Source organism: Tamandua tetradactyla, chromosome 7 (assembly GCF_023851605.1).
Source record: "Tamandua tetradactyla isolate mTamTet1 chromosome 7, mTamTet1.pri, whole genome shotgun sequence".
Taxonomy (NCBI): Eukaryota; Metazoa; Chordata; class Mammalia; order Pilosa; family Myrmecophagidae; genus Tamandua; species Tamandua tetradactyla.
The window spans coordinates 149,659,376-149,678,578 of NC_135333.1; the positions used below are offsets into that span (position 1 = coordinate 149,659,376).

Sequence of the window (19,203 nt, forward strand, 5' to 3'; positions counted from 1 at the left end):
TAGTTATATTTTTAGCCATGTTTATCTTCCTTGTAGCTCCTTAAATCCCTCCCTCTGCCCCCCCATCAACTTTTGACACAATTAACTATTTGTTCCTTAGTATTTCCTCCATTTGTAGATACTTTGTCTTTATAGTACTCTAACCTTGCTCCATTAAAAATAAATTTTAAAAGATCTAGCTAGCTCTCGCTTATGATTTTCTTTCTATGTGAAGATTTTCCAGAGAATTCTGTTTTCAGCCATTTTCTAACACTCTCTTTTTTCTGATCTCAGTTTCAATCACTGCTCTCTATTTGCATGACTCTCTTTCCTTGCTTTCCACTCTTTCTGACACTCCAGATTCCCAATTATAACCTTTTGTGGAAAAGTTCTTCCAGAGTTCATCACATCTAAACTCATTTTCCCCCATATTATAAAATAAAATAAAGCAAAATTCCCCTCACGACAACAGGGCTGGTTCATGACGGAAAGAAAGAGGTGAAATTGGGATGAGAAATAGGACACTAGAAAGAGATCCTGGTGCAGCAGTGAAACTTCCCATTGGGAACACAAGAAGGAAGTCTGTCTAGGCAAGAATTCCATTGCCTTAAGAGCAGGATCTGTTCTTGCCCTCATGTCCTCTCAGTAGATACCTAGCAATGGTATTGCCAGATCATATGGCAATTCTATACTTAGCAAGAACACAAAAAAGCACATCAGTGTTTATAGCAGCATTATTTACAATTGCCAAAAGATGGAAACAGCCAAAATGTCCATCAACAGATGAGTGGCTAAGCAAGCTGTGGTATATACATACGTTGGAATATTATGCAGCTGTAAAAGAGAATAAAGTTATGAAGCATGTAACAACATGGATGGACCTTAAGGACATTATGCTGAGTAAGATTAGCCAGAAACAAAAGGGCAAATACTGTATGGTCTCATTGGTATAAACTGACATTAGCGAATGAACTTGGAGAATTTCAGTTGGTAGCAGAAACCATCAGGAGATAGAAATAGGGTAGATATTTGGTAATTGGAGCTGAAGGGATACAGATTGTGCAACAGGACTGATTATAAAAACTCAGAAATGGATAGCACAATACTACCTAACTGTAATACAATAAGGTTAGAACATTGAATGAAGCTGAATGTGAGAATGATAGAGGGAGGAGGCCTGGGGGCACAAATGAAATCAGAAGGAAAGATAGATGATAAAGACGGAGATGGTAAAAAAAAAAAAGAACAGGATCTGAAGAGAGGCTGTCTAGAGGCCTAGGTATGAAGCAATATGTTTAAAATTCCCTAATCCCTTGGACTGAGGTTACCACAGAATACAACCATGAGTACTGTTAAATCTAAAGGCCAATGTCTAAGAAACAGTTGTTTGTAAGGCTTTGAGGGTGAGCTTTATGGCCATTGTATTCTCTCTTTAGGTAATGGTGCCATTATCCTTTCTCTTCTGGATGCTTTTATCTCTGACTCTGGTTTCTATTTAGCACTTAATTGCTACTCAATATTAAGGCCAGTCATTTCTGCCTCCACTGTGTAAATTTCATACATTTTTACTCTGTTCCTGGTCTCCCCATACCAGCTCACTATTGCATTATCTCTTGCCTAAAGTATTGTTGCTATTCCATTGCATTAGTTTCTATTGCTGTGTATCAGATTGCCACACACTTAAATGGACCACCTTTATTATCTCACAGTTTCTGTGGGTCAGGAATCCAGGCAAAGCTTAGGTGGATTCTCTGTTTAGGGATTCATAAAACTGTAATCAAGGGGTTATCTGAGCTGTGTTCTCATCTGGAGGCTTGACCAGGGAAGAATTATATTCCAGCCTCATTTAGGTGTTTGGCAGAATTCATTTCACTGTGGCTCTAAGGGCTGTACCTCTTGCTAACTGTTGGCTGCAGGCTATCCTCAGCTCCTAGAGGCATCCCACAGCCACTTGCCACTTGGGCTCTCCCAACATGGTCGTATACTTCATCAAGCCAGTAAGAAAAGCCTCTAGTCTATAAAATGTAATGTAATCATGAAGTATCCCATCACCTTTACATTTTTCTGTTCATTAGAAGCAAGTCACAGGCCCCACCTAAACCCTATGGGAGGAGATTACACAAAAGTATGAAAACCAGGAGGTGGGGATAGAGTGGGGTCACCTTAGAACCTTAGATGCTGTCTACCACACTCTCCCAGCCCCCTGTTTTATATTTTACCCACCTACAAAAATAATACTGATAGGTTTAAAGATACAATTTAAATTATAAAAGTAACCTACAAGTATTAAAAATGGGTAGGTAGGCTATGTTTGTATGTATGTAAATAATCTAACCTCTTACTACAATAGCATAAAGTAGAATAGATACTGTCCAAAATAAGTGGGTCATAATAGAGCAGTGTAAGCATAGTTTTAATGATTTAGAGGTAAACATCATAACAACTGAAGAAAGAAGTGATTGAAAGTGTTATACTTCTGGTAAGTAAGACTTTGAGTAGAGAAGATATGGATGGGTGCTCTTTTCATTGTAAATCCTTTATTACCCTTATTTATTTATTTATTTTTGGGACCTTTGTGCATATATTATGGTAATAAAATTTAAAAAGTTTTTATTAATACTACAGTATAATCTTTCTGTCTTAGGCTTGCTCTGAGTTCATCGCTTTTGTTAGTGTGCTATTCCATAAGCTTTAAAGCATTCTTCTCTGTGGTCACACAAGTGTATAACTATAAAGCTCCAGGCACAACTGTATTGATCTGAAATGTTTGTCCTCTAACGTTTACCGGTTTATCCCAATTCTCCCCTCTAGACCCACACAATGGAGTGGCTAAGAACACAGAATTTGGAACTGGAAAAATGTCTTCCAATCCTACCTCTTCCAATCACTGTTTGCTTGATTTTTTAAAAATTGAACATAATAATGGATGATGTTAAATTTTATAGTAAAGTGGAGATATTTATCACTTAGGCTATAATTTTCTAATTATCATTTTTATAATTTTGTGTGTGTGGGAAAAATGTTTAGCCTTGTGTTTGATATGTAGTAGCTTAAAATATCAGTACTTAACAGTAATAGCAATAATGCATATCTATTTAGCTTCTGTTTATAATTTGAAGGCAATTGTTATGATTTCTTGTTGGGTTCACATCCTCAGTTTCTCATCAGTCATGGTTCCAGATCCTTTGTATTACTGATTACTCTCCCGTGTGTATTTTTCAGTTTACCAATGATCCTCTTACTCAGCTGAAGACAATATGCCATATGTGATTTGATGAAAGCCAAATTAATAAGAATTATTTTATCCCTTAGTATAACTTTTTTATTTATACCAATGGCTATCAAGGAATAAAATTGGTTTTTAAAATTAATTACCAGTTAATTTAAATCAATTAACTTAATTATTAAAAAATATTTTCTTTCCTCATTCCATTAAGACTGAAGTTTGAAGATCCTAAAGTCATCTCTTAGTGGACTGTTCTTTAGTTGAATTTCACAGCCAGATTTCATCCAGTACTTATTCTCCTATTTCAAGCCTGGGATGTTTTTCCCTAATAGACTACCTTACTGCCTAGTGTTACAAACCTCTGAGATTCATACAGATCCATCCTTTCATCTAACATATTTCCCAGATATATCAATGTTTGTCACAGGTAGGAAGCTGAGGACAGGACCTGAGAGTAGTTTAGGAATAAGTTTGCTTTATTGAGCATTAGGAACACAGGTGGAATTTAGCCTTAAGGATTTATTCTCCCAAATAATGTATAGAATAATGTATAGTATCCTTTAAGAGCTTTCCCACCATATATTAATTGTAAACTTTCATTTTACTAGTTTCCAAGGACTACTACTTGATAAACGTGTAAATCATGTCACAGTTTATAATAAAATATAGGAAAATTTCTTAGGAATTAGTTAAGCTTTTCATTAATTCAACTCACTAAATCTCCTGTAAATCTTAATTGATTGATAAAATAGGGGTACTTAAAAAGATAAAATCACATTAGATATAATGAGGATTATTACATGTAAAATCAACTTGGTTTATTCAGGTGGATTAGGAATGTAACTCTGCCCACTTCTAATTCTTTCACATCTAAATTCCAAAGATTCCTCTGAAGCATATGAGAGGCATTTCATGTTGATGAATTTTGGCATTCCTGAACTCAGTGGTTCTCAACTGGGGGGGGAGATTTTGCCCCTCAGGGGACATTTGCCAATCTCTGGAGGCATTTTTGGCTGTCACAAATGGCTTCTAGTGGGTAGAGAAGAGGGATGCTGCTGAACACCCTCCCATGCACAGGAGAGCCCCAAACAACGCAATTCTATCCAACCCAGATGTCGCTTGTGCTGAGATTGAGAACCCTGGACTGAGCCAAAGAAACTTTTAGGAGTTGCAATGGGCAGTTTCCGTTTCCGTTTTTTCCATTTCCACTCCAGCTTCTCTCTGCACTTCCCATTCCTCTCTGAAGTTCTCCTTCCCAACATTTCTGCCCCTAAAATGATCTCATTTTCATCCTTTGAAAAATCTAAATAATATGTAATACCTTTTATAAAAAGGCAAAGAGTAAGAAATGTTCATAGAAAGGCACATCCAGTCTTAATTAGTAACATTTGGGATGTTATGAGATGACGATTGGAATAATTACCCTAATATGGAGGGTTTTACCGGTGAATATTCAGAATGGGAGAGGAGTTTAGAAAGTCCAAAGTATTCAGGTCAACTCATAGCAGTTTGTCGAAAGAAGCGCCAACCTTGTTAATTGATGGGTCGCTATGGTTTAATTCTTAGTAATTTATCTGACATGGGGAAGAAAATAGTGAGAGATTTAATGCAAAATCATAGTTCCTGGGGAAATTCTTTGTACTACCCTCCAGTACCTTACATAGAGCTATGTACACAGATTCTCAAAGGGTGACTGATTGATAGTAGAACCAGCTGTGCTATTCAAGCATAAACTATTGACTGGAATACCAGAGCATCTCTGAATTATGTATTTGTGATTCAAGCCCCCTGATTTCCTTATGGAGGCAGGCCTGAAGTGAGCTGTTGGAAGAGGGAAGACTTTAACTGTCCTATATAAGGTTATCTTGCTAAACTTCTTTATCACAAAGCATTCTAGGGTAGACCTTACAGGCTCTCCTCTGCTTTTTACCACAACACTTGTCTGGCTATAGGTATATCAAGATTGAGATAATTCTATTTTTTTTAAATACCCAGTCCTTAAAGATAATTCAATTTTATAAGTATTTAGAGGACTGGAGATTTTCTTAAAACTTTGGAGGTTCTTCTCCTCTCTCAGGAAAGTTAATATTTAAATGAACCGCCTTTATGGATTGTTGAATTAACTGAGCTGTCCTAGAATTTCTTGACTTCCTGAACTTTTCCAGTTGATCTATACTGTTTTGTCTGAAAATACTAAGTGCTTTGATGGTAAAAAGCATTAGGGAATCTATTTTTTGGCACTATGTTTGAAGGCAACCCAAATAGATGTAAGATAATTCAAAGAGAGATGTATCAACCATATAAATAACTGTAACTATGTTATGAATTAATTATAAATTCTCAGGATATAAGGGCATGGAATTAATAAGTAGTAGACAAATATATATACATCTTCTTAAAAAGTTTCAAGGTGTATTTTGAAGGAGAATTGGAAAAACATTATCTAAAGGAGAGGAATTTTGATTTTGCAACATCTGCTTCTCATAAAAAATTATTTTATTTTTTAAAATTTCAAACAGGCACAAAATAGAGGGAAAGGGTAAGACAAACCCCCGATACTGAAAACCTGTATTCAATAGTTATCAACACTCTGTTCCTCTTGCCTGATCTCTCTCTTATTGTTGCTACTGCAGAATTTTAAAATTAATTCCAGAATTCAACTCATTCCCCTCTACCTACCTAAGCATGTATCTCTCAAATTATGGAAAGTTTCATCACTCTATAATGTTATTACCATAAAAAATACAATTCTTAGTATTTCCTGGTATCCTCTAATATGTAGATCACATCATTCCCCTGTATCTCCACAGGCTACTCTCATTGGTAGGCTATTCTATTTGGAATCCAAACAAAATCCATTCATTGTATTTGGTTATTAAGTCTCTAAGGCAGCATTTCCTGTGATTAATGTTTGTTCTTATTTCCAAGTCCACATTTTATACAAAACTGTCTAGTATTGTTATTTTCCCACTCTCTATCAATCAATTATGCTGTGTGGAGAGGGGGAAGAAAGAAAGTCATTTTGTTATCCCAACAAAAATTTCTACTGTGTACATTTCTAATCTGCTCCTGATGCTTTCTCTGTAATATATGCACTTTGGTGAACTTGGCATTTGTGAGGTACATTATGGGTTGTAAGAACAGATGCAGCCAATATATTCCTTAGGCCCAGGTCCTTGGATAGATCAGCCATTAATCCTGTTTGAAAAAGTGTCACCATGCAGTTTTGTTCATGTGTGTGGCTTCCCTCAGTTATAGATAAACTACTTCAAAGCAGGCAAGTAGGTGTCTCAAACCGGAATGCAAATGAGGATGCACAGGTAGGGAAGCAAAACATAGTTTACTAAGGCAGAATGTCTAGAGGTCTTACATTTTGGGGGTGAGCAGCTAAAAGAATTTTAGTCATGGACACTTTGTGTGAGAATGTCTCATTTTACCGTTAAGAAACTAAATCAAGTCGGAAACAAACACGTCTGGTTTTTCTCCCAGTACAGTACTGGTTTCTTAAGGTATAGGCCTCATCACAATGAGTTACAATGATGCAGAATTTTAGTAGATTGAGAATGCAATCTTGGAATGTAAAGTAGACAGTAGTCGTGGACGTATTATCATTAAAAAAATATTGATTCCAAGGTTACTCTTTTTTTAAACTAATAGCTCATTTAAGCCACTGTTAATTGTAACTATCACAAGCAGCATTTGTAAATACCTCTTTTTAATTACAGTATATAAACGACCCCATTGCTGTCGAAACTGTGGACACTGTAGAGCCAATGACAGAATTATACGAGGGTTCAGCAGAGATGTCTTCTGACCTGCACTCTCTTGCTTCAGTTGTGCATAACAGGCTTCCACAGAAGAACTTTCCTGCAAGAAATAGAGCTGAAGAGCAGTATTCAACAGCTGGTAGGTAAAAATTGTATTTTCTGTGAAGTCCATTTAAACCACCAGTACTGCTAGTGCATACATGAACCTTAGCTTAAAGTTCAGCCAAATTATTAATGGTTCATGGGCTGGAGTCAGATTTTTTTTTTTTAGCTGTCGGATAACCTGGTGCAGCAAATGGAAATGCCACACAAGCAGGCGCTGGCCCCTCCTAACCCATCTGACCTTCCTCCGAGAGAAAGTAGCACCCTAGAGCCTCTGGCCAAGCTGCATAGACAATCAGTTATTACAGTTGCCAAAGCAGGTGTGATGGGTAGGGATTAACATATCTCCAAATCATTTACAGGCCCCATGCGCTCTGCGGCTTTTGACTAATAGGTTTTCAAATGTCACTAAAGGCAAATAGGTCAGAAAGTTACAACTCTAGTGTGTGGGTGATAAACAGGTGTAGGTGACCCTGATGATGTGGTGATGTCATTAGTGTATACACTTGTCCTTCAGGGTCAGCGGATCTTATTGTTTCTCAGAGGAGAATGGCCACATATTGCGAATAAAAATACTATGTTAGCTGGCATATATCTAACTTATCTCTAAGGTTTTTCTAAAATGTTAAGTGAACAGAATATTATATTTCATTGCTTTTTCTCTAATTTGTATTTGCCCAAATTAAAAGTATTATATTAATTTATTGTTGGTAGGATGCATTCATTTGGTACATAGTAACTAGAATATATTTATTTAATGCATTCCTTATTTCTTGTGAGAATAAGACTGGGAGCAAAATAAAAAATGAAGAGGCCCAATGGTTTTGAGACAGATGCTTTCTTAAATACTTCGTTTGGTCTAGATCGCTAATAACATTTTTTAGAAGTATAAGTTCTAAAAATAAAAATTCTAATACTATTTGAAATCTTGGTTTATATATGTGTGTGTGTGTATCTGTCTGTCTGCCAGTTATCCAGGCATTCTTGCTTTAAAGCATTATTAAGTTTAATGAAGGTGTGGTAAATTTTGAATCCAAATAAAAGTCTCATATATATAATTCAATTAATTAGGATATATACAGAAGATATATAATTTGCTTCTACAATTTTATTGAATTTTATTTCCTAGTCATTCTTTTAAGAAATAATTCCTGCCAGTCTTTTTTAGAAAGTTTTATTTTCTGAAGACTATTCTTGTGTTCTGGCATAATATTTATGAACCAGAAAAACTATATTATGAGCACAAAGTATTTTTAGCTATTGTTAGAAATTATTCAGCATTCACCATAATATTCAGCATGGTCTCTGACTATTAAGGCTTTTATAATTATTATTTATTATGTACATATATTTCATGCAAATGAATGTATACAGAGATTAATGAATAACGTGCAGTTCGGTTTAAGATATCACTGTGGGAACAAAAACTGGTTTTGATTATAGATCTAAACCAATTTTTTATTTTCCTTGATTTTATATAGTAGCTACAAAGAATCAGTATATCACTGACATTGCTGCTGAACAGCTGTCCTATGTTATCAGAGGACTTATACCTTTCACTGAGCACATGATTAGTGTATCTGCTTTCACCATCATGGGAGAGGGACCACCAACTGCTATCAATGTTAGGACAAATGAACAAGGTAAGATATATTTCCTTTGAAATAAGTACCTGCAAATATTGCTCCTGCACATTGTAATACTTTCTTTTTTTCCTTCACATTAATTGTTCATTCTTCTTTTCAAGTGCCAAGCTCCATTCAAATTATAAACTATAAAAACATTAGTTCTACATCTATTTTATTATATTGGGATCCTCCAGAATATCCCAATGGAAAAATAACTCATTATACAATTTATGCAGCGGAACTGGATACAAACAGAGCATTCCAAATGACTACTGTAGTTAACAACTTTCTCATAACAGGTAGAACAAAGTTTTATTTGCTTTTTTTTTAAACATTTCTATTCTAACTAAAAAATGCCTCTCTCCATTGTGTTAAGCACCAAAGAACATGTGCTACATGATTCTAATTTTGCTGTGCTGTGCTGCCATGGATATCTTGAGCAATACCTGGAGAAATATTCTCGACTAAATATGTTTTTCCTTAACTATATTTATCCATAAAGAAATCAAAATCATCATCAAATTACAAGTTCCTTAGGAATATATTTAACCTAGGGGATTTTATGCCTGGTACATCAGGAGAACTCAATATTGAAGGCCTGAAAGAATGAGTGTAAAAATCAGTTGACGTGAATCAGCTGAATGATGTTTGTCAAGTCAACTATACCTCTTGCAGTGTGCCAAATAGTATTTTAATATTGTCGGAATATTGCCTTAACATTTTAGGAGTAACTAAATCTTCATCCACATGGGAAGGCCCTCACACCCAAGAAATTTTGGAAGATTGGGATTATATGGAAGCTGACTTGTATAGTCAGTCCCCCAAATAATTTATTTTCACTAGGCTTTTGTTAAATAGCACTAATCCAGGAATGTTGTTTTAGGATTTAAAAAAAAAATTGCCTATTGTCCTTATAGGATTAAAGAAATACACAAAATACAAAATGAGAGTGGCTGCCTCAACCCATGTTGGAGAAAGTTCTCTGTCTGAGGAAAATGATGTCTTTGTGAGAACTGCAGAAGATGGTAAGAATATCAGTTCAGTTTTAACAGATAGCAGTGAGTGGTGTTGAGTGCTGTGCCATCTTCCTCATGCTATTTTAGGGTCAGAAGCAACAAGCATGTAAAAAATATATATGCATTTAATATGTAGTTTTCTTTCCCCAGAACCAGAGTCACCACCTCAAGATGTCGAAGTAATTGATATTACTGCAAGTGAAATCAGGTTGAAGTGGGTACCACCTGAGAAACCCAATGGGATTATTGTTGCTTACGAAGTGCTCTATGAAAATATAGATACTTTATTTATAAAGAACACCTCAACAACGAACATAATTTTAAGAGACTTAAAACCTTACACCCTCTATAACATTTCTGTAAGGGCATATACCAGATTTGGTCATGGCAACCAGTTATCTGCTTTACTTTCTGTAAGGACTTCTGAGACTGGTAAGTTATTTGTTTGTTATTCTGTTATGTGTAATCCAGACATTTCTTTGATTTTTCTGGTTAAAGGGTAGGAAAAGGCTGTCTCTGAAACGTTTTTAAAGTTTGATTTCTGCATAAGAGAACACCAAAATAAAAATCAGTGAATTTTTCAAATAAATTCAGAAACCAAAAATTCCTTTAATAGAGTACCTGTAAATTTTTGGTTGAATAAATTAGGTAAAGGCAGAGATATAAAAATAGGTGCTTAGACTTCAGTGGGCATATGTAGATAGAGGAATGGAGCAGGGGCACAGATAAGGGCATGCATGGGGAAGCCTAACAGAGGAGGTAAAACTTCAGCTGGCTCATAATGAAAAGAATGGGGTGGGACAGGAGGGTGTCACTGAAGTTGTGGGGTCTGGGTAGAAGGGGATATCCCATCTAGAGGAAATAATGCAAATGAGGAATTCTCATGCTTGGGTTTCAGTGGAGCTGGAGCACATGGCACAAGGCAAGGTATTCTGCCTAATGATCTTAATGTATTGTTAATATTATATTTAAAATTGTATATTGGAGACGTAACTATCAGGTCAATTCTATAATAAATTATGAGAATTAGTATCCAAATGTAAAATTCCTATTTTAGCCCTAATTTAAAAGAATAAATATAAAGATTTTGGGAAGATGGCAGAGTAGGGAGCTCTGGGATGCACTCCTTCCACCAAAACAACCTTTAAATAGTCAGGAATTGGCTGAAACAATCATTTTGAAACTCTGGAGGCCAAAAGAACTCTGTAGAGTATCCAGGGAAGAGTGACGGGAAAGGCTGATAAGTTATGGGAAAGAACAGTAAATTAACCTCACCAATTGCTAACTACTGGTGTTCATACCTCTTCCCAGCCCCACTTTCACCATTGTGAAATAGGCCATTGTGAGTCCAGCCCCTGGTTAGCTGCTGGTGACAGAAAGGATCGTAAAAATCCTCTTCCCCCAAAACAGGAGTAATCACTGTGGATTACTGATTGCAGATTTTGATTGCAAATTCCAGTTGCTGGGAGCCCGACTCTGAGAAAAGTCATTGATTTAACCCACCCTGACAAGTGGGGTGTCAGCCATTGTTTCAGCCCATGGCATTGTTCCACCTCAGGGTGCTATAGTGGAGCCTTAAAGATGCTCTGTTTCCTTGTGGCTGAAGGGGGCTGTTAGCTGAAGTGCTAGAAAAGTTCAGCAAAGCTCAGCTTTAGTAGTCATTGGAGAACCCCTTGGTGACCTGCCTGATCCCCTCCCCAGGGTATGCTGGGCCTGGTCTCCACCCTCTTCATGGGTTTCTGACCCTATTTTGGCTGGGAAAGACCGATTTGGGAAAGCCCTCTCCTACTAGAATTCACCCTCCAGGCAAAAGCAGTGTGGGAAAATAGAAGAAGAGTAAAAAACTATAAAGGTGGAATGTTTGGGACAAAGGTCTGAAACTTCTCATATCAAGGAGAAGGAGGTGGGTCTCCTAGGAAATAGAGGTGACAACGAAATGCCTATGAGCAGGGTAACTCTGAAACAGCTAAATGCAAAGACCAGGGCAAGATAGGGGCCCAGACAGACAGGGCACTCTGCTCAGTGCATTTATCTTGGGCAGACCTTCCTGACTGGACGCCTGAAGCTCAATAAAATCTCTGTCTTATCACTAGCTTGTTACAAAACCCAAAACCAGACATCTCAAGTCCCAGAGTTAGCATTTTAAAATGATATGTACAATATGCAAAAAAAAAAAGAGTACAAGACAAACAAAGAAACAGGAAGTGATAGCCCATCCAAAGAAAAGGATAAAAATCCAGAAAATACCAACAAAGAGGAAGAGAATGTTAATTTACCTAACAAAGCTTTAAAAATAAATCTTAAAAGTACTTAAGGAGATAGGGGAAAATAAAACAGAAAGAACTTAAGGGTATCAGAAAAACAATGAATGAACAGTATGAGAGTCTTAGGAAAGAGATGGAAATTTTAAAATGGAAACAAACAGAACTACAGGAGTTGGAGAATGGAATACCTGAAATGGAAAACACCCAGGAGGGCTTAAAGAAAGGTTGGAACTGGCAGAGAAAAGAATCAGTGAACTTGATGACATAGTTGAAATGAGTCAGGCTGAGGAGCCTAAAGATAAAGGAAATATCAAAAGCAAAAATAGCATAAGATACCTTCAATATTTGCACCAATATGTGCATTATGGAAGTCCAGAAGGAGAAGGAAGAGAGAAAGGGGCAGAAGGAATATTCAAAGAAATGACAGAGAATTTCCCAAACTTAGTGATTTGGTTTGCTGAAGCTCCTGGAATGCATTATGCCCCAAATAGAGTGGCTTTTACAAAGGGGATTTATTAAGTTATAAGTTACAATTCTAAGGCCATTCAGAAAATGTCCGAATTAAGGTACCAACAAGAGGATTCCTTCTCAGAGGAAAGGCAGCTATTATCTGGATTCCTCTGTTGTTGGGGAAGACGCATGGTAATATCTGCTGTTCTAGTCTTTGGCTTCTGGTTTCAAATGGCTTTCTCAGCTCCTGAGGGTCCTTATTGCTTCTCCTTGGGAGAAGATATTTTCTTCTTAGCTTCTCTAAATTCTCTCAGCTCTCTGTCTGCTCTCTTAAAGGACTCCTGCAAGCTGATTAAGACCCATCTTGAATGGGCGGGATCACATCTCCGTGAAACAACCTAATCAAAAGTCCCACCCAACAATAGGTCTGCCCCACAAGATTCGATTAAATAACACATCGGCCAACATAAATAGAATAATTAATTTTCAGTTGTACCTAGGTCATTCTCCAGGATAGACTATATGTTGGATCACAAAATACATCTCAATAAATAAAAAAATATCAAAGTCATGCAAGGTGTGTTCTCCAACCACAACAGAATTAAGCTAGAAATCAATAATAGAGGGAACAGTGGAAAACTCAGAAATATGTAGAAATTGAACAGCATGCTTTTAAACCAATGGATTAAGGAGAAAAACAAGTGAAATTAGGAAACAAACATCTTGAAGATTAATGAAAATGAAAAATATCAATTTTTTAGGATGCAATGAAGGCAGTGCTGAGATGGAAATTTATAGCTCTAAATACTCACAGTAGCATTTAGATTTGAAGAAAGACTTCAAATCAGAGACCTAACCTCGAAAATGGAAGAACTAGAGAAAGAAGATGAAACTAAACCCAAAATGAACAGAAGGAAGGGAATAACAAAGATTTGAGCAGATATAAAAAGAAAACAAACATACAAAAAAAAAAACAATAAAATCAAAAACAAAAGTTGGTTCTTTGAAAACATCAGTAAAATTGACAGACATTTAATGAGACTGACAAAGAAAATAAGAGAGAGGCTACAAATATCTAAAACCAGATGCATAAAGGGAATATTACTTCCAATCATGCTAAAATAAAAAGGGCTATAAGAGGATACTATGAATAGCTGTATCTAATAAATTAGATAACTTCAATGAAATGGACAAATTTTTAGAAACACACTTCCTACATCAACTCAACAAGAAATAGAAGACCATGGAATAGAAGATCTCAACAAAGCAATTACTAGTAAAGAAATTGAATGAGTTATCATAAACCTACCAACAGAAAGAAGCCCAGTGCCTGATGGCTTCATAGGGGAATTCTACCAAACATTTTAAGATGTTTTAACTCCAATTCTGCTCAAACTCTTCCAAAAGTTGAAAAGGAGGGAACACTCCCTACTTCATTCTACAAGATCACCACCACCCTCATACCAAAACCAGATAGATATACCACAAGAAAAGAAAACCACAGATCGATATGTCTTATGAATATATTTGCAAAAATTTCCAGCAAAATATTAGCAAACTGAATCCAAAGGCATGTTAAAAGAATTATACACCATGATCGGGTGGGATTTATCCTTGGTATGCAAGGTTAGTTCAGATTCAGAAAGTCAATTAATGCAATACACCACATTAACAGAACGAAGGGGGGAAAACAGCATGATCATCTTAATTGATGCAGGAAAGGTATTTGACAAAATCCAGCACTCTTTTTGATAAAAACACTTAGAACACTTGGAACAGAAGGAAATTTCCTTAACGTGATAAATGATATAGATGAAAAGCCCACAGCTAGCACCTTACTTAAGGGTGAAGACTGAAAGCTTTCCCTCTAAGATCAGGAACAATGCAAGGATGGCTGCTGCCACCACTGTGTTCAACATTGTACTGGCAAATCTAGCTGGAGAAATTAGGCAGGAAAAAGAAACAAAAGATATCCAACTTGGAAAGGAAAAAAGTAAAACTTTCTTTGTTTGCAGATGATATAACCCTATAAACAGAAAATCCTGAAAAATCCACAACAAAACTCCTAGAAATTATAAAGGAACTCAGGAAAGTGGTGGGGTACAAGATCAATACCCCCAAATCAGTAATGTTTCTGTACACAAGCAATGAACAATCAAAAGAAGAAATTGAGAAAAAATCCAGTTCATAATGGCAACTAAAAGGATCAACTAACTAGAAATAAATCTAACCAAGTACGTAAAGGATTTGTACATAGAAAACTATATAACATTGCTAAAGGAATCAAGAAAGACTTAAACAAATGGAAGGATGTTACATGTACATGAATTGGAAGACTAAATATCCTTATGATGTCAATATTTTACAAAGTGATTTATGTATTTAATGCAATCCTGATCAAAATTTAAACAACCTTTTTTGCAGAGACGGAAAAAGTTAATCATAAAATTTATATGGAAGGGTATGGGGCCCTAAATAGCTAATCCATATTGAAAAAGAAGAATGAAGCAGGAGTCACACTTCCCAATGCTAAGCTTACTATAAAGCCACAGTAATCCAAACAGCATGATACTAGCACAAAGACAGATATATAGACCAACAGAATCAAATTGAGAGCTCATAAATCAGTCCTTGCTCTTATGGCCAACTGATTTTTCACAAGTTGGCAAAGACCACTCAATTAGGAAAGAACAGTCTCTTCTATAAAGAATGCTGTGAAAACTGGATATCCACTTGCCAAAAAAAAGAGGACCCCCTACCTTGGAAACGTAGGCAAGTGTCTTCAGGATCTTGTGTTAGGAAATGGGTTATTAGCCTTTACAACCCAAGCATAAGCAACAACAACAATAAAAATACATAAATGGGATCTTATCAAAATTAAAAATGTTTATACCTCAAATGACTTCATCATGAAGTTTACATGACAACTTGCACAGTGGGAGAAAATATTGGAAACCACATATCTGATGAAGGTTTGATATCTGATTTTGTAAAGAATAAAACTCAACAACCCAATTTAAAAATAGGCAAACAGTTTGAATAGACATCTCTCCAAAGAAGAGATACAAATAGCCAGAAAGCATATAGAAACATGCTCGATATAATTAGCTATCAGGGAAATGCAAATAAAACCTAAGTTGAGATATCATTTCACCCCTGCTAGAATGGAGGGGATGTGGAAAAACAGGAACACTCACTCATTCTGGTGGCAGAAAACTTTGTAACTGCTGTGGAAAACAGTTTGGAAGTTTCACAGAAAACTATGTATTTAGCTATTATATGAATAGCGAGCCCATGGCTAGGTATATACTCAAGAGAATTGAAAGCAGGGACTTGTGAAGAGATGTTTGCACATTAATATTCATAGCAGTTTACTCACAACTGCCAGAAGCTGGAAGCAATCCAAGTGTCCATCTGGATTTACCAATGAATGGATAAATAAAATGTAGTATTTTCACATGATGAAATATTATTCAGCATTAGAAATGAATGAAGTCCTGACCTGAGATGACATACATGAATTTGGAAGATGTCATGTTAAGTGAAAAAAAATCAGACACAAAATACACATATTGTATTATCTTACTGATTTGAAACAATTAGAATAAACAAATTCTTAGAGTAGGATCCAGAAGTAAGTTACTAGGGGGACAGGTTTTGGATAGGGGATGGGAGCTTAAGGCTTAAAATATGCAGAGTTCCTATTTGGAGTGATGAAAATGCTTAGGCAATGTATGGTGTGATGGTGGCACAATATTGTGAATGCAATTAACAAAACTGAAATATATTCCTGAAAATGATTAATATGATGAAAAGGAGAAATGTTAGATTATATATATGGTAACAGAATAAATTTTTTAAAATCCATGTAGCTACACTACACAGTGAAGCCTAAGTAAACAAAGGATTTTAATAATAGTACAGTCATAAAAATGTGCTATCATCAATTGCAACAGATGTTCCACACCAATGCAAGGTATTGGTATTGGGGTGGTGTATGGGAATCCTGTATTATGTATGATTGTTCTGTAAACCCACAACTTCTCTGATAAAAAAAAATGAAAAAAAAGAAGTACAAAAATGAATAAATATATATTGACCAACTATTGGCTGAACTATATAAAATTGCCATTATTATAGGTCATAAATTGTCCATTGTTAGCAATTTCATGTGGTTCAACCAGACACCCCATGTGAGGCTCCCTTGACCTTGAGGATGTAGAAGTCTAGTGACATCTAGTTAAGTGAAGTTGTTCTCCTGCGACTGTTCATGGAAGTGAATACAATAAGATGCCAAAAGCATTCCTAGAGAATGCTCATACTCTATTTCAGAACTAAGAGGGTGGTGAACGGAGCTTCAAGAATTTCCCCCGAAACGTAATTTATATTAAACTATATATTGGCATCTTTCATTGCTTTTATAGATAATGTATTTAAAATGAGTATTTTTTCAAGAAATATACCTATACTCCCTAACCGAGTTTTATTTTTTACCACTGCAAGAAAAGGAACAAACATTTTGAACACCTGCTAAGCGCCCTGATCTCTGCTAATGACTTTCAAACAAACTGCCTTGTTACTTCTGGAGGGAAGCATTAAGGCATTATTATCTCCATTGCCTTTAATGAAAAAACCTGATTTTGAGAGTTTTATCTTTTCAACAAATATTCGTTGAAATATTCACAATATACCAGAATATGCTGGGAATACAGCAGTATAGCAGAAAACAAACTCCCTGCCCTCCTAAACTTTGTATTCACTGGGGGAAGTATTTAATATTCTCCAAGCCACTCAACTGGTAAATGCTGAAGCTGGAATTGGAACCCAAGTCCATTTGACCATAAAGCCCATTTCCTTTTCACAATATTATGCTGTTTAGAAGCCATTAATAAAGCTGATGAATTGGAAAATAGACCTAGGATCTTTCTATTCATCATCTTTTGCAGTGATAGTTTGCTGTTGGATTTATACACAGCATGGGAAAAGAAATTAATAACTTTCAAAGACCCTATTTTGAAATTAAACACCGTCATATACATCAGTGCTTAACAAACATTTCATTTCTTAAATGGTCATGGTTTCAAGAGTAATTTATCTTAATGATCAATTGTGAAAGTCTTGTTTGTCTGCTAATGATTATATCCATGTAATCTTTGCTTAACATTGAAAAGGTAAATTTAATTTCCATTTTGTTATCAGTTAAGGAATTTCATTCTAAATTAGGGATAATAAACCTTAAGTAAATGGAAGAATTTAACTTGAGAGGTAATTTAAAATCAGAATTTTATTTTTGGGATGGTATCTTAAAAAACATAAATATCCCTTCTTTTTACAGATGATGAGACATTGGACTATTTGAGTGAAGTGACTCTAAGTCATAATAACTAAGAAATAAAGTTTAGTCATGGCTGTAAACTTCTTGATCCCTTTTCAGAGCTTGTTCCATAGACCCCTGAGCTAGTTAGAAAAAAAGAGAAGGGGGAAGCAATTTATCTCAGGGCACTTCCTAACCCATACCTATGGGTGAGCATATTGGACAGTGCTGATACTAGACTCTTTAGAAGAAAAAGAGTTCTATTCACAAGATACGGTATTCAATATCATCCTCATTACCTGTTTTCTGCCCTGACTTAGAGTACTCTCAAGGTCTGTGCAGTTTCCACTGGGCCAAAAATACTGGGCAATAGAATCTACTTTATTGACTTTTCCTAGATCACATTTGCTACTACTGAGCCACTAACTTGAGCCCCTTTTGCTAAAGAAGGAAGCCAGAGTTTATGTAGGGTCTCAGGGTGTCATTTGAAGCAAGATGTGTTCAAGAGCAACCAATGAAAGTCTGTGACCAGGACTCAATGTTCTTAATGTATTTACCTCCTACTGTTGTTATCAGAAACAAGGGCCTACTCATTATTCTAACATGAGAAACTGATGTTTAGCCCTCAGTAAAGTTTCAGTGCTGCTAATTACATATGTGAGTAAATTATTAGTTCAAATGCCTATATTGTTTAGGAAGTCAGAGTTTACTATTGCTTGGAAGTAAACTACTCTTGTGTTAAGACAGTAAAGATCAATACAAAATTGATCCTCTGTGTGTGTGTTTAAATCATAAGATGTATGGTTTACAAACAAGCTTGATATTAGTTTTTCTTTTCTCATTTTTATTGTGTTGTAATCACACAGAGAGCTTTCAGAGTTCCTATACAAATCACTCTTGACAGTATATGCATATTCCCTTTTCTTTTAAGACTTAATTTTCTTAGAGCAAGGCTTTACTAAAATGTCTTGAACAGGTGCGAGTTTGAAACAATAAACACTAATGAATAGTAATTTAGATCCTGACCAAAATTTTGTGCAGGACTCTACATTTATTTATATTAACAGGTACTGTTTCTTAGTTTCTTTACATAATGTTAAAACAGCGTATGCCAAACCAACGTATTTTAGCATACTCAAAATTAATATCCCTTTTAGTATCAGCATGAACTATATTAATTTTTAAATTTTATTAATTTTTTTAATTTTAGTTATTAAATAGATTCAACTTATTGCAACTATAAAGATTGCATTTTTTGCATTTTTATCTAAAATTTTTATTTTTGAAAATGTTCATATCTATAAAAAGTTGCAAGAACAGTAAATACAATGATCACCCCTTTACCCTTTATCTAGCTTCATCTATTATTAGCATTTTGCTGCATTTGATTTCTCTTTATCTTTCTCTTTTTCTGAAGAGACATATAGCCATCAATATATGTCACGTATGCATACATA

The 19,203-nt window shown here is 35.5% G+C and overlaps 1 protein-coding gene across 1 annotated transcript in view; it reads left to right on the forward strand.

Moving 5' to 3' along the window:
• The window catches only part of PTPRQ (protein tyrosine phosphatase receptor type Q), a 242,561-nt gene that overhangs the window by 53,435 nt on the left and 169,923 nt on the right, over positions 1-19,203 (forward strand). The window contains 5 exon segments of the mRNA XM_077168288.1: positions 6,931-7,111; positions 8,556-8,717; positions 8,822-9,001; positions 9,620-9,727; positions 9,869-10,150. Of these exon segments, the coding sequence (XP_077024403.1) occupies positions 6,931-7,111; positions 8,556-8,717; positions 8,822-9,001; positions 9,620-9,727; positions 9,869-10,150 (913 nt within the window).